Source organism: Amphiura filiformis, chromosome 11 (genome assembly GCF_039555335.1).
Source record: "Amphiura filiformis chromosome 11, Afil_fr2py, whole genome shotgun sequence".
Classification (NCBI taxonomy): Eukaryota; Metazoa; Echinodermata; class Ophiuroidea; order Amphilepidida; family Amphiuridae; genus Amphiura; species Amphiura filiformis.
The window spans coordinates 67,057,840-67,082,296 of record NC_092638.1 but is presented as its reverse complement, the minus strand read 5'-3'; the positions used below and the strand labels follow the sequence as shown (position 1 = coordinate 67,082,296).

General features: G+C 36.3%; 1 protein-coding gene across 1 annotated transcript in view; it reads right to left on the bottom strand.

The window, feature by feature from the left end:
• Positions 1 to 14,320, bottom strand: part of LOC140165174 (LLGL scribble cell polarity complex component 2-like) — an 83,841-nt gene extending 69,521 nt beyond the window's left edge. Inside the window, exons 1-3 of the mRNA XM_072188616.1 lie at positions 14,163 to 14,320; positions 13,862 to 14,012; positions 9,334 to 9,431 (exon numbers count right to left, since the gene is read on the bottom strand). Coding sequence (XP_072044717.1) covers positions 9,334 to 9,431; positions 13,862 to 13,942 — 179 coding nt within the window. The 5' untranslated portion in view covers positions 13,943 to 14,012; positions 14,163 to 14,320. The remainder of the gene's footprint in view (positions 1 to 9,333; positions 9,432 to 13,861; positions 14,013 to 14,162) is intronic.
• Positions 14,321 to 24,457: the final 10,137 nt, after the last annotated feature.

The window sequence follows — 24,457 nt, the reverse complement described above, 5'->3', positions numbered from 1 at the left end:
TCAATTGTAAATTATTTGGCATTGCATTGTTACTAATTTATTACAAAATGTTTCTTTCTATATCATGTTATTTATATGTATGTGTGTTGAGATGAAAATAAAACTGAACTGAACTGAACTGAACTGATGGTGGTAGCAGACCTCATATTTGTGTGTGTATTTAGGGTTGTTGTAGAAGCTATTGCAAGCAGAGATGTGTTTGCAAGAAGGTCCTATCTGCAATAGCTGGCAGGTGTCATATTAAAGATCATCAGTACCCAACACATCCAAGGTCATGCTTGAGTGTAGAAGCATGTTGGGGTTTAAGAACTGCGTCCTAGAGTAGAGATTGTATGTTTGTGATTTTTGTGTGACGGTCCCATGCTTTGTCTGTTTGATACCGACTACATGTACAATGTACATTTGCAATAACTGAATTACACATTATGCAAATTATGACTCATTCGCTATCAATACTACTACTACTATGTATTGATTTAGGTGATTCCAATCAAGATACATCATGCAACATTAGGTATACGTGCACACAGGAGACCAAACTCCTAAAGATTTTGTAACCTTTCAGTCAGCGGTTCTAACTTGGGAGTTTCATCATGTCTTACTAGTCACTACCGATTAAGTGTAAAAACAAACTGATTTGAATAAATTTGTAATAACCTAAAGGTAAAACGCAAATAGAAACTTATTCTAAGTTTTAAACTGTTACGCCTTAAACAATGTTTCACAAAACTTGAAGGAATGAATATTCAATTCAACACTCAAAGGTTCAAATACTTGCCTGTCTGAGCAGGATTTAATGGCCTGCACAATGCACATGAATGTGAGGTTATCAATTTTGCAACACTAATTAGACTACTAATTACGTCCATACATTACTATACCGATATGTCGCAATCTAATTACTGAAATGTGGCAATATTTACACATTTTCTGATGCATTATGCATAGCTTTTAATATAGGCATATGTTTATGACAATTTATGTTCTCATCAGTGTTGTGGATTAGGCCTACCGTATTCCTTCTAATAAGCGCCCATGCCCCAATAAGCGCCCACCTAGGGTATTTTCAATTTGCTAAAGGGTACCATTAATGTTGAAGTGACAGATGTCGATACAGTGAAATAGCTGCAGGACTACTGTGTAACACAAGTCCTGCGTAAACTTACAATACATTTTCTACATCAGAATTTAAGCTACTAGAACGTCTCAGGACCCTTTTATATGTAAATTCATCTCTAATAAACGCCCAGCACATGAAAAAATTAGGTAAAAATAAGCGCCCACCCAAAATGACTTTGTTTAGAGCCCTGGGCGCTTATTGGAATGAATACGGTATGTTAGGCCCTTCTAAGGTACATATCTCCTGGCTTATAAATCAGAGATGCCAATGGGTTATGAAAAAAAAAATCTGAAAATTGCGAACGTGGGAGCGGCGATCAAGTCTCGCCCCACGCCGAGGGTCCAGGGGCCAGCTTAAGGGCCCCTGGTGGGGTCCAGGGGCAAAGCCCCGTGGGGGTTGAGGGGCAAAGCCAGAGGGTTTCTACACATTTTACACTGCAGGAGACACCATTTCTGAGGGTAAAATTACATTCAAATGGATTAAAAAATAAGGTTATTTTGAGAAAACAAGCCTAGATAGCAGTATTGAAGACTATCTATTATACATGTAATATTCTTCAAGGCTTGTTTTCTCAAAATTGTACCATATAAATATGCAAATTAGGTACCTAAGCCCAGGCAATTTTAGCAGAATTAGCACCCCAAACGGCCATTTTTAACATAAAAACCAGTTTTAGACTTTTTTGAAAAAATGCTTCCTACATACCAAAAAAGTGGTTTTAAATGTTCAGTTTCCTATACTTTTGTACATGAGAGACCATTTTCCAAAGTATTTTTGGCCTAATAACATGGCCTACATTGCTGCAATGGATATATATAATGCGTAATATAAAAACGATGATTCATCAAATTTTGACCCCCCTATTTTTTGTTAAATTTTCAAAAAAAATATTTTAAAAAAAGCAAGTTATATGCCCTAAATTACTTAGAAATACTGCTACTTAAAAAAAAAAAATTGCCAATTTTATTTTACAAAGTTGGATAAAGTTGTACATTTTAATTACTTTTACTTCTACTGAACAGCTAGCAATGTATATTAATTCAATGTGTTCCTGACTGTTCAATAGAAGCAAAAGTAATCAAAATGTACAACTTTATCCAACTTTGTAAAATAAAATTGGCAATTTTTTTTTTTGAAATAGCAGTATTTCTATGGTTGAATAACAAGTAATTTAGGGTCTATAACTTGCTTTTTTGGCCAAAAATATTTTTTGAAAATTAAAAAAAAAAAAATTTAGAAAATCTGATTTTTTTTTTTAAAATACAAAAAAATCGGAATTCGATTTAAATCGGAAGATTGGCATCTCTGATAAATATGCCCCGGTTTGAAAGTTGTCAAGGTGACACCAGTGCTAGAAATAATATGCTTATTTCCCTGGAACAGAGATGCCAGTGGTTGATGACAAAATTTCCTGAAATGGTTGACAATTTCCTGAAAATTTAATTTTGTGTTTACTTTTGCACATAAACATCTGAGCAAAATTTCCTGAAACTTTAGTAAATCACTGAATAATGAATAAATATTCAATATTTTTAACAATTTTTTGTAAATTTGGGTACAGATCATTATTTTCACCCTGTACAATACTTGTACATTTACAATACAGTGAGAGCTGTGAGATTAGGGCGTATTGTTAGTGGCCTTTCCATGCCATAGTGTGTGTGGGGTATTCAATGTACAACCAGACTTGTAATTGTTGCTAAACAGGTGAATAATATAAATCAGGATTGCATTGCAGGAAAACATGATCCCATTCTCCATTTCAAATTTGCCATTCCCTGTGGAAGAGTCTACCACAAAGGGAATGTTTTTTCAAATGGAATTGGTTAAAATGTAAGTTCTTCAGCATTCCACCTAGATGCCTTGTGCTCGCTTCTATACTAGATGATATCCTTCCGTTTTGCTTGGCTAATGACACTTTGCAAGTTACCTTCCCCATTTCACCAAAGAGCGATTCCTATTTGAAGCATTTTCCACCCTGATGTGGCAGTGACGTCAAAGAGTTGAGGCACCTGTGTATGCGAGAGCTTTGAGCGAACACCAGCAATTTGTAGCTGCGCCCAATGAAATGTACACTGACGTCACTGCCACATCAGGGTGAAAAATGCTTTAGTAGGCCTACATTTTCAGGCGAGACTCTTGTGTTAAACATCCTGGATTTGAATACTTCATGTAGGCTACACATACGTTTTTTTTTTTACATGTACCTGGGCAAAGTACCCATACCAATTGCATAATTTTTGAGCATGGGGTGAATGATTTGTTTGCACCAGTCAATGCATTTTAAGGCGCGCGAGTGCGATCGCGCGCATAGAGCTCACCTTAAATCACTTTAGTATTTATAATAGGAAATCACCTATGTTGTAATTTTGATCTTTTGACATGACAAGGGTCTAGTCCTGAGCCCAAAGGGGGAGGGAGGGGACAATTGTGCTACATGCTATCTCACCTATTCTCAACTCAAGTGCTCAACTGAAGTATTCAACACCAGACATGAACTTGACTCCCAATTTATTGCACAGCAGCAGGTTGACTAGTCACAAAGCTTTCCACACAGGTTGAATACAATAGGGGAAAAATTTCACCAGCTTTTTATTTTTGCACTTTTCATGACAAATTTATGAACCAAAAATTTTAAATCACTACAAAAATATTGTTGACATTGGTTTAATGTGTACTGTGTAGGCAGATATTTGAAACCGTTAAAAGAAACTGCTGATAAATGATGACTACATGTATTTGACTTGCACTGGATCAGATAAAATTATGAAAAATTAATATTGCAAAAAAAGTAGAATATTCCCAATGTGCAGAAGGTTTGGATAAAGAATCTACATGGTGTGTAATTACACACCTGGGCTACAACACAAGCTCTCCCATGATAACTAGGTCACCAAAGGTCACTGGGGTCAAACAATTATATTGAAATGGGCACTTAATCATAGTAAATGTCACACAGCAGATCTAGACTACCAATTCACTAGGAGCCACAAATTCTCATCTATCAGGGTGCAGTTCTTTAATCCCAATACATTTGTACATTCATTGAATGACCTTTGAAAGTTTGGGTACAAAAACTCATACTCTGTAATTTGAGGTCAAATTTTACACTATGATTGTTTAATTGGGGTTATTGAACTATGCCATTGGGATGAGGCTATTGTAAATAATTCACTTCATACATCCTTCATGTGTATTTGTGCTTAGTATTCAACATGTAATGCTCTCCATGTGTTGACATAATACGCACAGATCTTTTGACTGAAATGAAGAATTTGTAAAATTTAAAATCTCTGCAAAAGATTGAACGCACAATCATTCAAAATGTGTAATCTTATTCTGTGGGAGTGGTCTGGCTTATAAATACAATCTTTAGTTAGACAAATGTATGATTCAGGTGTCCTCTATCAAATAATTTTGTTAGTAGTACATGTAGTGTGGATTAGTTTAATCAGCGGTAATAAAAAAATATATGCTCAAATTTCTATAGGCACTAGATATTTTCATCTAAAAAACTAAATTAGAAAATAAAGATTATGAGAATAAAATCAAGGAATGATAGGAATGTTTGTTTTATCCAAGTGTAATTATTACTTTACCTTACAATGAAAATACTGAATTTACTTGTATGTAACTTTTGCTTTCATGCATTAAAAACTTCTGTGTAGTCAGGGCCCACTTGGAGATCAGTACCAGAAACTGAAAGGGCCACCCTGGTTAAAGAAATATTAAATAAATTTTATAAATTACCATTCTCTATCATGTGACAGGATTTTTAGGCACATCAATATTTTTGTCGTATTTGCGCGGCATCCACTAGCTAAAATATTGGACCTACTTATCCCCTATCACAGGCAAGACTGGCAAATCCTTTATAATTCTGTATTCAGGGTGTCCCAAATTGGCCGTGAGATCAGATAAACTCGCCCTGTAGCTCAGTGCATATACTGTCATCTGATATGACAAACCTGTCCTGGTCAAATTTACCCAATACTACAGATCAATATTTGACATTCCAAGCCAGCCATAGAGTTTCTACATGTATGTCCCTAGGATGACCCTGGTCTAATATTAAGCCACTTGGCACAAATGTAGTGTTTGTAGTATTTTTGTAATATTTTCAATGGTTGAGCAAACTCAAGTCACCATGAAGTAAGACCACCAAGCAAAATGAGTGCTGAATTAAAAGAGAACATTTTTGCAGATTAGTATTCACCCTTTTGTGTTCAACACAGCTATCATGAAAATAAGAACCTCACAGTGTTTCTAGTTTCTACTCATATTTACCTAAAATGGTGGTTATCATGGTTATTGAATATTGATATTACCCTGCATACTGACAGGCCTGGAAAAATGGGAAATTCATGAATTTCTTTCCTGAGAAATTTGGAAAATTAAGCCTTAAATCCTGCAATGTTGGAGAAAAATTTGTCTACATTCCCAGAAATTAAATTTTTCCAGGCTTGATCACTGTCAACCCAATCTGTCTCCAGTGCTGGGACTACCAAGTATATACCTTGCCCCACCCACCCAGCCCTTGCTCATTAGAAACACACTGATTACTACAAGGATAATTAAGTGTTTTCACCAACTAATATACCATAGATTGGTCATCAATCTTTAAATAGACAATGACACATCCACATCTGTATTTGCACTGATTTTATCAATTCTGGACAGTTTTAGTGGGTGTTTAAGGGGTACTACACCCCTGGCCAATTTTGTGCCTATTTTTGCATTTTTCTCAAAAATTATAGCGCATTGGTGACAAGTAAGATATGTATATTATAGGGGCAAGGACTACAACTACTGCACTGAAAATTCAGCAACTCAAGACAAGTAGTTATTGATTTATTGATCAAATATTGATTTTCCCTCATTTTTGACTGTAACTCCACAACTGTTGTCTGTGCTGAAATAACATTTCCAGTGCAGTAGTTGTAGTCCTTGCCCCTATAATATACATATCTTACTTGTCACCAATGCGTTACAATTTTCGAGAAAAATGCAAAAATAAGCACAGAATTGGGCAGGGGTGTAGTACCCCCTTAATTGGTGTTTCCAAATCTATTCACATTAAGTGTATAGTAATATTTTTGAGAGGTAAAAAAAATGTGGATGCCTGTTACCGGAAATAATTTACATGTAGGTCTACCTGTACATGAATAGCAGAATTATGTTCGCAACAGCAACCGTAACATTGTTGACACTACATGTTTCACAACATAGGACCAGGGCTAAAAAATACTTCTTGATTACGGAGGGTATACAATGTATCCAAGATTCTGAAATGAACGCCCGTGTGTAGTTCTTGCCATCAACAAATATTTTTCTTGGGGCCATTTTGTGAAATATGGGGTGAATGCATTTAACTCTCCCTCCCCCTCCCCATGTATTGCTAGCCCTGGACCAGGACTTCATTTTAAAAATATTTTTTTAAATAGTAACAAATTCGTCTATTTCATGCCAGTCCAAAAATAAAACCTGGCAATAGCAGATGGGTGTATCAAGCATCAAACCAGCCTATTGTGAATCATTGGATTTTTCTCTCACTAGAGATGACAACTTCACTTACTTTGAAAAAACCTCACCATCAGATGAGGATTCACAATCTCATCATTGTTGCTATGGCAACACAAGAGGCTACAAAGCCACATGGCGGCAGGGTGGGCGTGTAGTTGTTGCAACATGACTCACTAATTAGAATTACTCAGGACTGCCTTACTCAGAAAGATATCTAATGCATACCTCTGTAGATGGATTTTTATAAGCTGAAGAACAATACACACATGCTATAACAGATGATTCTTTTCATCAAATATCAAGATGTTTTTGAAATTGAAAAGCAGACATTTCCCCACATTTGATCAAAATTCACACACACATGAACCCACTCATACCCCAACAAACACAACACTGAACAAATATAGCGACAAGAATACCATGAATTCGGTCAACCGTGTATGGGTATTCCAAATATTGCAAACATTTCAGGCAAATCAATTGCACGAAAAAACTCCCAATCACTGTGTAGGTGCAATCTAAACATTAAAGCCTTATTCAAAGTGGGGGAGGTTTCAGAACTTTTGCTCAAAACGCTTTAGCTGTACAATGGAGGGGATGTGCTATTTCCATATACCAGGAGTGAGACGGCTGAGACCAGGACAGTGAGACAAGCACAAAGCCCAACAAACCTAGCTTTAGAAGAAATTTTTTATTCCCCTATTATTGTCCACCCAGTCACTTTACAACAATCAAACTCTGGTATTATTAACTGCCCATCTGGACAATCTGAAACATGGCACGCTGATGGATGAATATTTTGAGGCAATTTTTACGTACATGTAAATTGATGTAATCAATGTAAATCAATATGTACATACATTTTTACAATATAAAAAATAATAAAATAAAACAATTTTGGCTATATAAGGTCGTGTTCTCACTACAAACATGGGGTTTCGTACCTAGGTCCGAGTCCACATAAAAGTGGACTCAGTCCACATTGATTTCGCATTCTCACTAACGCCAAAATGCTGATGTAGGATCGACTCCACTTACCCGGATGTTATAATATTAATGCATGAGTCATGCAGCATGACGTCACAAATTCTGTTGCAATGCATGTTTTGAGCCAAACTCACAGCACAAATTAAACTTTACTAGCCGACTGTCAATTTTGAAAGATCATTTTTTTATTTCCAGGCCCCCTGATATAGTCTGCAATCTATGGATATGTTATTTTGTGATATGGAATTTGGAAAGATTTGAAATAAAACGCTCTAAAAACTATTATTTAATAGGCCTATACGTGTAAAATGAGAGAAATACATCGGGTTGTTATTTCTGATTTTGGTCAAGTACGCCGATTTACACGCAACACAACCTCTAAATCACAATCAAAATTACTATTTTTGATTGGTAATTTTGACTCAAAAACGAATAGGCCTATATTACACCTGAATAATATCCTTTTGTACTATCCTGTAATTTCTGTAAAGTTTAATGTCGTTTTATTTAATTCTGAAACTGGATAAAATCTGTATCTTGCCGCGATGCCGTTGTTTTCACACTGCACGAGAAGCATGCTGCTCATCAAACTACGGCAAGCATCTCAAACGAACTTCCGTGTATAGCCACTTTCCCCAAGCTTTTTCCACATAAAAAATAAATGTTGTAAATTACTACATGAAATAAAGAGTGTAGAAATTTGTTCTATAATACCAGCTATGAATTTTAAAGTTGAAAATGCATATGTTTAAATTTTATAATGGAAAATTATATAATGTAGACTGTATATTGTATAGCCTATAGTACAACGACGCGACGGCTATCAAGGTCGTGCATAGAGCATTTCCGGTATAAGTGGATCGAGTCCACTTGTAAACGCGTTCTCACTATGCTGTTTGATACCACGTCCTAGGTACGAGACTACCTCAATGAGGTGGTCTCGATGCTACATCCTGGATGTAGGATCAAGACCACTTATTTCGCGTTCTCACTATGCTTGGAAGTGGACTCGATGTAGGATCGAGTCCACGTCCTGGTATCAAACAGGCATACTGAGAACGCGCCCTTATTATTATATGTACATACATGCATGTAATGTGTCTCATGAACATGCCCATAATCAAACACAGACAAAGCAAACAAAGATGCTATTGACTCTGTTTTCTGTGTCTAGTACCATTGTAGACAATGAACTACACAACATAATTTTTACCGCTCATTTAACTATTGTTTACTCTGCAATTGGTAGGAAAACAATCTACTGTACACTGCTTGTACTAAATCATATCAGGGCTCGCACTTTGGCAAGGGTGAAAATAAACGGGCTATGAGCCTGTTTCAGGCCCATGAGTTACCTACTGTAGACCATTGAAATTAAAAATCACAACACTAGGCTATATACTCTTTGTCCTAAACTATAGCCCATCACCATACAGTCTACATATTAAATGAATACTTATTATTTGGATTTTTTGAAGATGCCATCTGACAATACGACCATTTTAGTAATAATGATATATTGGATTATTCCAGTTGAAATCCACACACCCCCTATGGAAGACCTCACCTTAATCTTCTACACAGGCGGTGTAGATTTCAAATGGAGTCACATTCAGATAACTCATTTGAAATACATACTACATGTGTGAAAGGGGTGTATGGATTTCAAATGGGATAGTGCATTATAGATATTTAAAGGATACATTTTGATGACACCACTTTCAGTTCCGATTGCTATCAATTTGAGTACATGGTCATAGGCCAATGCAGTAGGCTTGTGAGGAAATCCATGCTCCACTGTCTGTAAAGGGGAAAAAAAACAAGAAGGGTTTAGAACATTTACAGCACATAGAATTAGAAACAGGGTTGTCGCTAGCCCAAGTTGAGTACCGGCTAATCCCAGGGACTGCGGTTTGAAATTTGTGAGAGCATTACATAGCTTTTCTGGAACTCTCAAGGAGATCGATCTAAAAAGCTCTTCTTGAATGAGCAAGTGGAGCAGTTTGTGATTGTAAGAACAATTACTACGTCACACATGTTCTTGCTGCTCCCCTAATTCATTCATCTCTTTAATGCAAGCGTCATTTTAAGCTTGAACCTACAAGTTTTGACATGATATCATCTATGATCTATGTCGATTTGATGCCGATGATTGAGGTCATACTTTTGTTTGGGTAATCATTGGCATCGAATCGATGTCGATAATATGTTGAGGCTTGAGGTGCATAGGTTCAAGCTTCAAATTGAAGCTTGCATAAATGCTATAAACATTACACAGTTACACTACACCTGCGATACAAAAGTACTGCACCATCTATACACTGTTCTTCCAGGGTTCACCCTCAGTGGCTCATTGCTCATCTAAACATTTCATGTAGAGAACTTTTGTCAGGTCACAGAACGAGATGATTCACTGAGGTGCTCAAAACAAACGTGGGGGGCCAAGTGCAATTTTCTCCTGAAAATGCCAAAATAGCCCTCACAAATTTAATTACAGGAGGTGACTTTTATTAGAAAACAGTCCCTGAATTAAAGGAAATAAGAAAGGAACTGTTTCAAGGCTCAAAGTAAATTACTGTTTAGGAATTGCTGTTTGGGGTATTTTAGCAGCCCTCAAAATCATGAAAGTTCAAATACAGGGCTAATTTTCTCAAAAGTAGCCCCCAAAATTAATAAAGTATTTTGAGGCCTGGCAATCACTGAATAATGACTGAATTGTAGAGAACCAATGCCAGGTGCCACCACTGAATGAGATGATTCACTCAGTTGGAATTGTGCCAGCTTGTCTGGAGCTATGATCAGGATTTCCCAAAAAATACTGTACATGATCAGGCACAAGACTGCACTTTCCTAAAAAATGAAAATGCACATGAAATTGGGCAAAAAGAACCAAAAACAGGTTGAAATTAAATGAAGTTGCAGAAATTTTGACAAAAACAAATTTCTTGGGAGTTAAGAAAGGATCATGAAACATGTAAACTGTAAATATTAATTTTTTTTTAAAGCTGAAATGGTCAAATATGGAATAAATTTTTGTCACAATCACCCAAGCCATTCTCTTTTCTTTTTCTCTAGTTTCTCTTCTCTTTTTTTGATATACCGTGAAGGGTGGGCGTCTGTTTAAAAAGGGGAGGGCTGTGTATACGCTAATATACTGAGAGTGAAATTTGTTTTAAAAATAGGTTCGCAAAGGTGGTAAAGTGCAATGATTTAAAGTGCACTGTACACCCACAAGCCTCAGCACACTTTACAAACTTTTAGAATTACACTTCCACTTTTGCACATTAAATTTTGGGTCAATACTATTCAATGAGGCAGAATGGTGCATTCATTGTGAATGGTTGGCAGGCCGGCTCCTGATTCATTTTATGTAATTCAATTCTTTAAGGGGGTACTACACCCCTGCCCAATTTTGTGCCTATTTTTGCATTTTTTTCAAAAAATATAGCGCATTGGGGACAAGTAAGATATGTATATTATAGGGGCAAGGACTACAACTACTAAATTGGAAATTGTATTTCAGCACAGACAACAGTTGTGGAGTTACAGTCAAAAATGAGGGAAAACCAATATTCGATCAATAAATCAATAACTACTTGCTTTGAGTTGCTGAATTTTCAGTACAGTAGCTGTATAGTCCTTGCCCATATACATATCTTACTTGTCACCAATGTTCTATAATTTTTAAGAAAAAATGCAAAAATAGGCAAAAAATTGGCCAGGGGTGTAGTACCCCCTTAAATGCCTGCCAGACAAATACAGCTACTTTTGGTACTATGTGTATATATTGTGCTTGAACTTAGAACAAACTCTATGTGAGCTACATGTATAGAAGTTCTTCAATTGGGTCACTCCCCATCATCAAGGCATAGGTTTCTACACTATACAGAGTTGACAATTAGAAAAACTAGACCTAAATTGTAATTTGTATGCTACTATTAGTATTAGTTTTCAAAATTAAAGAAATTTAGTTTTTCAGTCAGTACATTTGAGACGGTCATTGGGATGAGGATATTTTTAAAGCAAGGAATCTTTTTTTTACCGTCTAAGTGGTTGTCAGGATGGACAACCAAAAATTCAAGATGTTAGGTACATTGTATAGTTGGTAACCTACACCCAAAATGTCATATTTTCCTATTACCGGTCATTATAATCTTGACAGTTGACACATGGAAAAAATAACTTCAGGATTGGTAAGTACGGTACCAGGTACATTAAATGGAGTAATTTGTGGTCCAAGTTCTCTTTGACAAGAACTACTTAAAGGTAACCACAGGGAGAATTCGCGATGCGCAAAAAAACCGCAGAAATTCGCAAATTTTGAGTATAATCACGAATTTTAGGTTCGGCTGCGAATTTCACAATTTTTCCAAGATATCCATTTTTAAAGTATTCATTTTTACTCAAATTGAAAGAATCCATGGCGATCTGCACTTGATACAATCCATGCAGGAAAAAGCAGAGTGCAATTTTGACAGTCGTAAACATGAACCCGGGTCCCGGAAGTGAGCACACGATTCTGGTTGCAGTGCCATGCATCGTGTATAGATACCAGAACAAGGTTGGCTGATTATCGTGTTGTGAGTGGGTACATGTCCAATCACTGCATTGGTTAGAAACTTATATCGGTAGTATTGATTAATTTGTTAAAAATGAGCGGAGTTGAAAGCTGGTTGTGTTTCGCGATGGCGAGTGTTGAATCACAGATTCTCAATATGTTGAGAATCTGTGGTTGAATTCCGATGTTGAACTTGAACGTTAGTTTGCCGAGTGAATGAGCCGATCAAGTTGACTGTTCAAAGGCATTTTACGGGAGTCTCTGCGCGAGTCGACTCACATCGAAATTCCACCCCTGCCGGGGAAGGATTTCCGATTTCCAAGGAATAAAGAAAACATTATTAAAAAAAATTTTTTTAACTACAAATTTGAACTTTTTGGGGAAAATGCACCCATTTTAGGAATATTATGGACAAATCACGCAAATCGCGAATTTTCTAAAACTGGTGCGCGAAATTTGCTCTCAAAAATCACGCATTTTCCCGGTGCTTACTTAAAGGAGTATTTTGTGATTGTCATCTTAGCATCCTCTTTTTATGACTTTTTCAGTAGATATCCACGTGTTATGCACAGGGTTCGAATTCGGCTGTATCGCATAGCAGTTTGCTCCAATTTTGAAGTAACTGCTATCCAATTTTGCATTTGTATAGCACTTTTTATAGTACTTTAGGGAAGTATCCTGATTATGATGAATTAGCCAAAAACTGCTATGTAAAATTTTTAAACGAATTCGAACCCTGGTTATGCATGATTATGTGTATTACACTGCTCTATCTAGACAATGTAATTGTAATTCAAATTTTTACAATATTTTTGCTAAACAAATTAATCTGCGTGAAATAAACATTATGTAGCAGGGCATTATCCAGGATTTGAAAGTAGGGCATCCAACCCAGTCTGGGATTCTAGAAGAGCACTCCCAACGGCCAAAATACGACTATTCAACAAACCAGGAAGTAAACAAGCTTTAAAAACAAAATAGCGCCCCATCGAAGGTCAACAGGGCTCCTGCTTGGAGGTTAATAACTCATGCATCAGTTATTTGGAGGATTAGAAAATCTTACTTTGGAACCGAGGAATATCCAGAGGGTGCAGCCCAGAGTGATATTCCGAGCTCCAAAGCAAAATGTTTAGATTTTTTCACAATGCCCAACATATTATTACTGATGCAAGACGTCATTGAAGTTAAACCTCATTCATAACCATCACTTTCATCTCTTCACTTTACAAAATAACACACAATTTGCCTCAAAAATAAACAATTTTTACGTTTTGCCTTTCCAAAAAGCGATCCATGGATCAGGCTAAAACAGGACGACCAATTAAGTGCAAATCACAATCTGTGCAAATATGGCAGTCGATGTCAGCGCTCTCGCTATTTGTTCGACACACAACACCAAATCATGCATCTGAATCCTTGCTTGCACTTGCAGAAATTTGCAGGCTGCATTTGAAATCTGTAGTGTTATTAATATTGCTCAAGTATTGTTGCTCACTTTACTTCCCCTCACACACAAAACACAACACATGGCTGAGAGAGCTGAACTGTGTGTGTGCATCAAAGCATGCAATGCTCTGACCACCATGCACACAATGCATCCTCACTCAGTGCACTGCATGTACATGGGGTAGCAGTGTACATGTATTCCATTGGAATTTGGGAATCACACCCACCTTATTAAAAGCGAACAGCTCCTTCTGTTGCCTCTGCCGTTCCACGCCAGTTGCACCGTGCTTCTTCTTGAATAACGGCATACCTCAGTATAACATTATCCACATACACAAATGTAAGCTTATAATTTCCAATCGGGTAAAATCTCGCGATCTGTGGATATAAAAAAGTGGTACCGTATCTGTCACTGAATTGAATCAAGTTGAACATTGGTTTCAAAAATCGGCAACCAAATTGATGGTTTCGTATCTAAATAGTCATTAAAAATCATCAACTTGTGCATTTTAAATCTTGGTAACTTACATGATCCTTCTGAGTAACCCAGGTCTTTGTGAGGCTTCTAGAAAGCCTAAAATCTGGCTGAATTTGTCTATTCGATCAACGGTTATTGTGAAATTGGCCTTGCTCCTCCACACACAAACAACGCCGCGACACAGCAGCTATGTAGACCGAATCGCACCCGATGTCGTGGATGTATCCATACGCGTAGCGTCTGCTTCAGCTTTTTCCATTTACACCACCGTCTGGAAAATAAACGGACAATTAAGACAAAGTAGGATGATTTCAATATTCAATGATATATTTGTAATAATATAATTCACATCTAAATGATATTACTCAAATGGTATATAAAACCATTATAGGAAACTTTTTGAATGGGCCGAATGATATCATAGTAATATCCATACGCAATATCGGTTAGTCACGTGACCATTTAATTGATTAATAATTCACAAACAAAATCCTGATCCTGCAGTTCTAAAATGATTTGAAAAATACCAGTTGACTCGAGTAAATCATGAAATGGACATGAAAATTATGAAATATTAAATATTGAAAAAGGAAAACATTACATTAATTCTTTTTACCAGAATTAGATCTCTAGGTGGGCATATACTATAGGCCCACAACAGGCTTAGGGACCGTTCACAAACACTTTGTAATTAGAGGGGGGGGGCTGATGCAAAAGAAAAAATCACATATTTTACAGCCCCCACCCCCGCCTTCACCTAAAAAATATTTTCAGGACCCTTTTTGGCCATGAAAAATGATTGAACGTCAACCCCATAGGTGGCCGGGCTGTCCGGGCGGCCTGTATGTATTGCATCCTCTTTTTATGATGATTTTTCAGTATAACCCCCCCCAGGCCATACGAAAAAAAATATTCCCAAAATTTCAGTTGCGTTTGCGAGTAGGCCTATGCATAATTATTACACTCGCCATAATAGGCCCGATAATAGGCCTATGTGTTGTCAAATTTCACGATATTTTTGCTAACCTCGGGAATTAGGCCTACTGAGGCCTAATCTTTTTTGCTATATAGGCCTAGGCCTAGGCCTAAACATTATGTAGCCAGAGGTTTAGTCAGGTTTAGGCCTAGTGGGCAATATAAAAATGGGGATGCTGTGCGGGTTGATGCTGTGGGTCACGAAATGCCCTTTTAATCTCTAGGCCTATATAATGCAACTTTGAACATAATGATATCCCGCGGTGAATTTCTGTGCAACACAATTCTACACAACTTTGAACATAATGTTATTTTACCATATCCTGGTGCATCTCTATACAACACAACTTTGAACATATGTTATTTTACCATATCCTATAGGTACATCTCTAGGCCTATACAACACAACTTTGAACATAATGTTATTTTACCATATCCTGGTGCATCTCTATACAATACAACTTTGAACATAATGTTATTTTACCATATCCTGGTGCATCTCTATACAATACAACTTTGAACATAATGTTATTTTACCATATCCTGGTGCATCTCTATACACCACAACTTTGAACATAATGTTATTTTACCATATCCTATAGGTACATCTCTAGGCCTATACAACACAACTTTGAACATAATGTTATTTTACCATTCCCTGGTGCATCTCTATACAACACAACTTTGAACATAATGTTATTTTACCATGTCCGGGTGAATCTCTACACAACACAACTTTGAACATAATGTTATTTTATCATATCCCGGTGAATCTCTACACAACACAACTTTGAACATAATGTTATTTTACCATATCTGCTGGTGCATCTCTACACAACACAACTTTGAACATGATGTTATTTTCCCGGAGGGGGTTCTCCCTGGTTGAAGGTATACGGGGATGTGCCACGGTTTTGGGGTATCTTTTCAGCGATTTTGGTATATCGATGGGTGGGTTTTCAGCGGAGACCAATGCGCCCAATTGGGTGCATTTTGGAAAAATTGCACTTAAAACGCCCAATTATGGCAAATTTGGGTGCTTTTTGGGTGCTTTTTCTTGAAAATTGGTATACTGATGGGTAGCAAAAACAGCAAAAAGTAGGTAGGCCTATAGAGAAAGTCTGCGTGGCACACGGCCGTACAAAATTTTTCGAAGAACCCCCCAGGGTTATTTTACCGTATCCTGGTGCACAACACAACTTAATTTGAACATAATGTTATTTTACCATATCCTGGTGCATCTATACAACACAACTTTGAACATAATGTTGTTTTACCATATCCCGGTGATATATGAATCGCAACTTTGAATATAATCATCAGTAAAAAGCATCTGATTATATATAACAATGCTATCATCAGTAGATAGCATCTGATTCCAATAATGCTACCATCAGTAGATAGCTTCATATCCCAACAATGCTATCATCAGTAGATAGCATCTGATTCCAAAAATGCTATCATCAGTAGATAGCATCTGATTCCAACATTGCTATCATCAGAAGATAGCATCTGATTCCAATAATGCTATCATCAATAGATATCATTTTATTCCAACAATACTATCATCAGTAGATAGCATCTGATTCCAACAATGCTATCATCAGTAGATATCATCTGATTTCAATAATGCTATCATCAGTAGATAGCATCTGATTTCAATAATGCTATCATCAGTAGATAGCATCTGATTCCAACATTGCTACCATCAGTAGATAGCATTAGGCCTATATTCCAACAATGCTATCATCAGTAGATAGCATCTGATTCCAACAATGCTATCATCAGTAGATAGCATCTGATTTCAATAATGCTATATCATCAGTAGATAGCATCTGATTCCAACATTGCTACCATCAGTAGATAGCATCATATTCCAACAATGATATCATCAGTAGATAGCATCTGATTCCAACAATGCTATCATCAGTAGATACATTAGCATCTGATTTCAATAATGCTATCATCAGTAGATAGCATCTGATTCCAACATTGCTACCATCAGTAGATAGCATCATATTCCAACAATGCTATCATCAGTATAGATAGCATCTTTTTTCACCAATGCTAGGCCTATCATCAGTAGATAGCATCTGATTCCAATAATGTTATCATCAGTAGATAACATCTGATTCCAATAATGCTATGTTATCATCAGTAGATAGCATTTGATTCCACCAATGCTATCATCAGTAGATAGCATCTGATTCCAATAATGCTATCATCAGTAGATAGCATCTGATTTCAATAACGCTATCATCAGTAGATAGCATCTGATTCCAACATCGCTACCATCAGTAGATAGCATCATATTCCAACAATGCTATCATCAGTAGATAACATCTGATTTCAATAATGCTATCATCAGTAGATAGCATCTGATTCCAACATTGCTACCATCAGTAGATGGCATCTGATTTCAATAATGCTATCATCAGTAGATAGCATCTGATTCCAACATCGCTACCATCAGTAGATAGCATCATATTCCAACAATGCTATCATCAGTAGATAGCATCTGATTCCCACAATGCTATCATCAGTAGATAACATCTGATTCCAACAATGCTATCATCAGTAGATAGCATCTGATTTCAATAATGCTATCATCAGTAGATAGCATCTGATTCCAGCAATGCTATCATCAGTAGATAGCATTTGATTCCACCAATGCTATCATCAGTAGATAGCATCTGATTCCAATAATGCTATCATCAGTAGATAGCTTCTGATTCCAACAATGTTATCATCAGTAGATAGCATCTGATTTTTACAATGCTATCATCAGTAGAAAGCATCTGATTCCAGCAATGCTATCATCAGTAGATAGCATTTGATTCCAGCAATGCTATCATCAGTAGATAGCATCTGATTCCAACAATGCTATAATCAGTAGATAGCATCTGATTTCAACAATGCTATCATCAGTAGATAGCATCATATTCCAACAATGCTATCATCAGTAGATAGCATCTGATTCCACCAATGCTATCATCAGTAGATAGCATCTGATTCCAACAATGCTATCATCAGTAGATAGCATCTGATTTCAACAATGCTATCATCAGTAGATAGCAACCTATTCCAACAATGCTATCATCAGTAGATAGTATCTGATTCCAATAATGCTATCATCGGTAGATAGCATCTGATTACAACATTGCTATCATCAGAAGATAGCATCTGATTCCAATAATGCTATCATCAGTAGATATCATTTTATTCCAACAATGCTATCATCAGTAGATAGCATCTGATTCCAACAATGCTGTCATCAGTAGATAGCATCTGATTTCAATAATGCTATCATCAGTAGATAGTATCTGATTCCAACATTGCTACCATCAGTAGATAGCATCATATTCCAACAATGCTATCATCAGTAGATACATGTAGCATCTTATTTCACCAATGCTATCATCAGTGGATAGCCTCTGATTCCAATAATGTTATCATCAGTAGATAGCATCTGATTCCAGCAATGCTATCATCAGTAGATAGCATCTGATTCCAATAATGTTATCATCAGTAGATAGCATCTGATTCCAATAATGCTATCATCAGTAGATAGCATTTTATTTCACCAATGCTATCATCAGTAGATATCATCTGATTCCAATAATGCTATCATCAGTAGATAGCATCTGATTCCAACAATGTTATCATCAGTAGATAGCATCTAATTCCAACAATGCTATCATCAGTAGATAGCACCTGATTCCAACAATGCTATCATCAGTAGATAGCATCTGATGCTAACAATGCTATCATCATCTGATTCCAACAATGCTATCATCAGTAGATAGCATCTGATTCCAACAATGCTATCATCAGTAGATAGCATCTGATGCCAAAATGCTATCATCAGTAGATATCATTTTATTCCAACAATGCTATCATCAGTAGATAGCATCTGATTCCAACAATGCTATCATCAGCTGTAGATAGCATCTTATTTCACCAATGCTATCATCAGTAGATAGCATCTGATTCCAACAATGCTATCATCAGTAGATAGCATCTGATGCCAATAATGTTATCATCAGTAGATATCATCTGATTTCAATAATGCTATCATCAGTAGATAGCATCTGATTCCAACATTGCTACCATCAGTAGATAGCATCATATTCCAACAATGCTATCATCAGTAGATAGCATCTGATTCCAACAATGCTATCATCAGTAGATAGCATCTGATTTCAATAATGCTACCATCAGTAGATAGCATCTGATTCCAATATTGCTACCATCTATCATCAGTAGATAGCATCATATTCCAACAATGCTATCATCAGTATAGATAGCATCTTTTTTCACCAATGCTAGGCCTATCATCAGTAGATAGCATCTGATTCCAATAATGTTATCATCAGTAGATAACATCTGATTCCAATAATGCTATGTTATCATCAGTAGATAGCATTTGATTCCACCAATGCTATCATCAGTAGATAGCATCTGATTCCAATAATGCTATCATCAGTAGATAGCATCTGATTTCAATAACGCTATCATCAGTAGATAGCATCTGATTCCAACATCGCTACCATCAGTAGATAGCATCATATTCCAACAATGCTATCATCAGTAGATAACATCTGATTTCAATAATGCTATCATCAGTAGATAGCATCTGATTCCAACATTGCTACCATCAGTAGATAGCATCATATTCCAACAATGCTATCATCAGTAGATAGCATCTGATTCCAACATCGCTACCATCAGTAGATAGCATCATATTCCAACAATGATATCATCAGTAGATAGCATCTGATTCCAACAATGCTATCATCAGTAGATAGCATCTGATTTCAATAATGCTATCATCAGTAGATAGCATCTGATTCCAGCAATGCTTTCATCAGTAGATAGCATTTGATTCCACCAATGTTATCATCAGTAGATAGCATCTGATTCCAATAATGCTATCATCAGTAGATAGCATCTGATTCCAACAATGTTATCATCAGTAGATAGCATCTGATTTTTACAATGCTATCATCAGTAGAAAGCATCTGATTCCAGCAATGCTATCATCAGTAGATAGCATTTGATTCCAGCAATGCTATCATCAGTAGATAGCATCTGATTCCAACAATGCTATAATCAGTAGATAGCATCTGATTTCAACAATGCTATCATCAGTAGATAGCATCATATTCCAACAATGCTATCATCAGTAGATAGCATCTGATTCCACCAATGCTATCATCAGTAGATAGCATCTGATTCCAACAATGCTATCATCAGTAGATAGCATCTGATTTCAACAATGCTATCATCAGTAGATAGCAACCTATTCCAACAATGCTATCATCAGTAGATAGTATCTGATTCCAATAATGCTATCATCGGTAGATAGCATCTGATTACAACATTGCTATCATCAGAAGATAGCATCTGATTCCAATAATGCTATCATCAGTAGATATCATTTTATTCCAACAATGCTATCATCAGTAGATAGCATCATATTCCAACAATGCTATCATCAGTAGATAGCATCTGATTCCAACAATGCTATCATCAGTAGATAGCATCTGATTTCAATAATGCTACCATCAGTAGATAGCATCTGATTCCAACATTGCTACCATCAGTAGATAGCATCATATTCCAACAATGCTATCATCAGTATAGATAGCATCTTTTTTCACCAATGCTAGGCCTATCATCAGTAGATAGCATCTGATTCCAATAATGTTATCATCAGTAGATAACATCTGATTCCAATAATGCTATGTTATCATCAGTAGATAGCATTTGATTCCACCAATGCTATCATCAGTAGATAGCATCTGATTCCAATAATGCTATCATCAGTAGATAGCATCTGATTTCAATAACGCTATCATCAGTAGATAGCATCTGATTCCAACATCGCTACCATCAGTAGATAGCATCATATTCCAACAATGCTATCATCAGTAGATAACATCTGATTTCAATAATGCTATCATCAGTAGATAGCATCTGATTCCAACATTGCTACCATCAGTAGATAGCATCATATTCCAACAATGCTATCATCAGTAGATAGCATCTGATTCCAACATCGCTACCATCAGTAGATAGCATCATATTCCAACAATGATATCATCAGTAGATAGCATCTGATTCCAACAATGCTATCATCAGTAGATAACATCTGATTCCAACAATGCTATCATCAGTAGATAGCATCTGATTTCAATAATGCTATCATCAGTAGATAGCATCTGATTCCAGCAATGCTTTCATCAGTAGATAGCATTTGATTCCACCAATGTTATCATCAGTAGATAGCATCTGATTCCAATAATGCTATCATCAGTAGATAGCATCTGATTCCAACAATGTTATCATCAGTAGATAGCATCTGATTTTTACAATGCTATCATCAGTAGAAAGCATCTGATTCCAGCAATGCTATCATCAGTAGATAGCATTTGATTCCAGCAATGCTATCATCAGTAGATAGCATCTGATTCCAACAATGCTATAATCAGTAGATAGCATCTGATTTCAACAATGCTATCATCAGTAGATAGCATCATATTCCAACAATGCTATCATCAGTAGATAGCATCTGATTCCACCAATGCTATCATCAGTAGATAGCATCTGATTCCAACAATGCTATCATCAGTAGATAGCATCTGATTTCAACAATGCTATCATCAGTAGATAGCAACCTATTCCAACAATGCTATCATCAGTAGATAGTATCTGATTCCAATAATGCTATCATCGGTAGATAGCATCTGATTACAACATTGCTATCATCAGAAGATAGCATCTGATTCCAATAATGCTATCATCAGTAGATATCATTTTATTCCAACAATGCTATCATCAGTAGATAGCATCTGATTCCAACAATGCTGTCATCAGTAGATAGCGTCTGATTTCAATAATGCTATCATCAGTAGATAGTATCTGATTCCAACATTGCTACCATCAGTAGATAGCATCATATTCCAACAATGCTATCATCAGTAGATACATGTAGCATCTTATTTCACCAATGCTATCATCAGTGGATAGCCTCTGATTCCAATAATGTTATCATCAGTAGATAGCATCTGATTCCAGCAATGCTATCATCAATAGATAGCATCTGATTCCAATAATGCTATCATCACTAGATAGCATCTGATTCCACCAATGCAATCATCAGTAGATAGCATCTGATTCCAATAATGTTATCATCAGTAGATAGCATCTGATTCCAGCAATGCTATCATCAGTAGATAGCATTTGATTCCACCAATGCTATCATCAGTAGATAGCATCTGATTCCAATAATGCTATCATCAGTAGATAGCATCTTATTCCAACATTGCTACCATCAGTAGATAGTATCATATTCCAACAATGCTATCATCAGATAGCATCTTATTTCACCAATGCTATCATCAGTAGATAGCATCTTATCCCAACAATGCTATCATCAGTAGATAGCATCTGATTCCAACAATGCTATCATCAGTAGATAGCATCTGATTCCACCAATGCTATCATCAGTAAATAGCATCTGATTTCAATAATGCTATCATTAGTAGATAGCATCTGAATCCAATAATGCTATCATCAGTAGATAGCATCTGAATCCAACATTGCTACCATCATCAGTAGATATCACCTTATCCCAACAATGCAATCATCAGTAGATAGCATTTGATTCCACCAATGCTATCATCAGTAGATAGCATCTGATTCCAATAATGCTATCATCAGTAGATAGCATCTTATTCCAACATTGCTACCATCAGTAGATAGTATCATATTCCAACAATGCTATCATCAGATAGCATCTTATTTCACCAATGCTATCATCAGTAGATAGCATCTTATCCCAACAATGCTATCATCAGTAGATAGCATCTGATTCCAACAATGCTATCATCAGTAGATAGCATCTGATTCCACCAACGCTATCATCAGTAAATAGCATCTGATTCCAATAATGTTATCATCAGTAGATAGCATCTGATTTCAATAATGCTATCATTAGTAGATAGCATCTGAATCCAATAATGCTATCATCAGTAGATAGCATCTGAATCCAACATTGCTACCATCATCAGTAGATATCACCTTATCCCAACAATGCTATAATCAGTAGATAGCATCTGATTCCACCAATGCTATAATCAGTAGATAGCATCTGATTCCAATAATGCTATCATCAGTAGATAGCATCTTATCCCAACAATGCTATCATCAGTAGATAGCATCTTATCCCAACAATGCTATAATCAGTAGATAGCATCTGATTCCAATAATGTTATCATCAGTAGATAGCATCTGATTCCTATAATGTTACCATCAGTAGATGGCATCTTATCCCAACAATGCTATAATCAGTAGATAGCATCTGATTCCAACAATGATATCATCAGTAGATAGCATCTGATTCCAATAATGCTATCATCAGTAGATAACATCTGATTCCAATAATGCTATTATCAGTAGATAGTATCTTATTCGAACAATGCTATAATCAGTGGATAGCATCTGATTCCAACAATGTTATCATCAGTAGATAGCATCTGATTCCAACATTGCTATCATCAGAAGATAGCATCTGATTCCAATAATGCTATCATCAGTAGATATCATTTTATTCCAACAATGCTATCATCAGTAAATAGCATCTGATTCCAACAATGCTATTATCAGTAGATAGCATCTGATTTCAATAATGCTATCATCAGTAGATAGCATCTGATTCCAACATTGCTACCATCAGTAGATAGCACCATATTCCAACAATGCTATCATCAGTAGATAGCATCTTATTTCACCAATGCTATCATCAGTAGATAGCATCTGATTCCAATAATGTTATCATCAGTAGATAGCATCCGATTCCAGCAATGCTACCATCAGCAGATAGCATTTGATTCCACCAATGCTATCATTAGTAGATAGCATCTGATTCCAATAATGCTATCATCAGTAGATAGCATCTTATTCCAACAATGTTATCATCAGTAGATAGCATCTGATTCCAACAATGCTATCATCAGTAGATAGCATCTGATTCCAACAATGCTATCATCAGTAGAAAGCATTTGATTCCAATAATGCTATCATCAGTAGATAGCATCTCATTCCAAAAATGTTATCATCAGTAGATAGCATCTGGTTCCAACAACTATATCATCAGTAGATAGCATCTGATTCTAACAATGCTATCATCAGTAGATAGCATCTGATTCCAATAATGCTCTCATCAGTAGATAGCATATCTCATTCCAAAAAATGTTATCATCAGTAGATAGCATCTGGTTCCAACAATGCTATCATCAGTAGATAGCATCTGATTCCAACAATGCTATCATCAGTAGATAGCATCTGATTTCAATAATGCTATCAT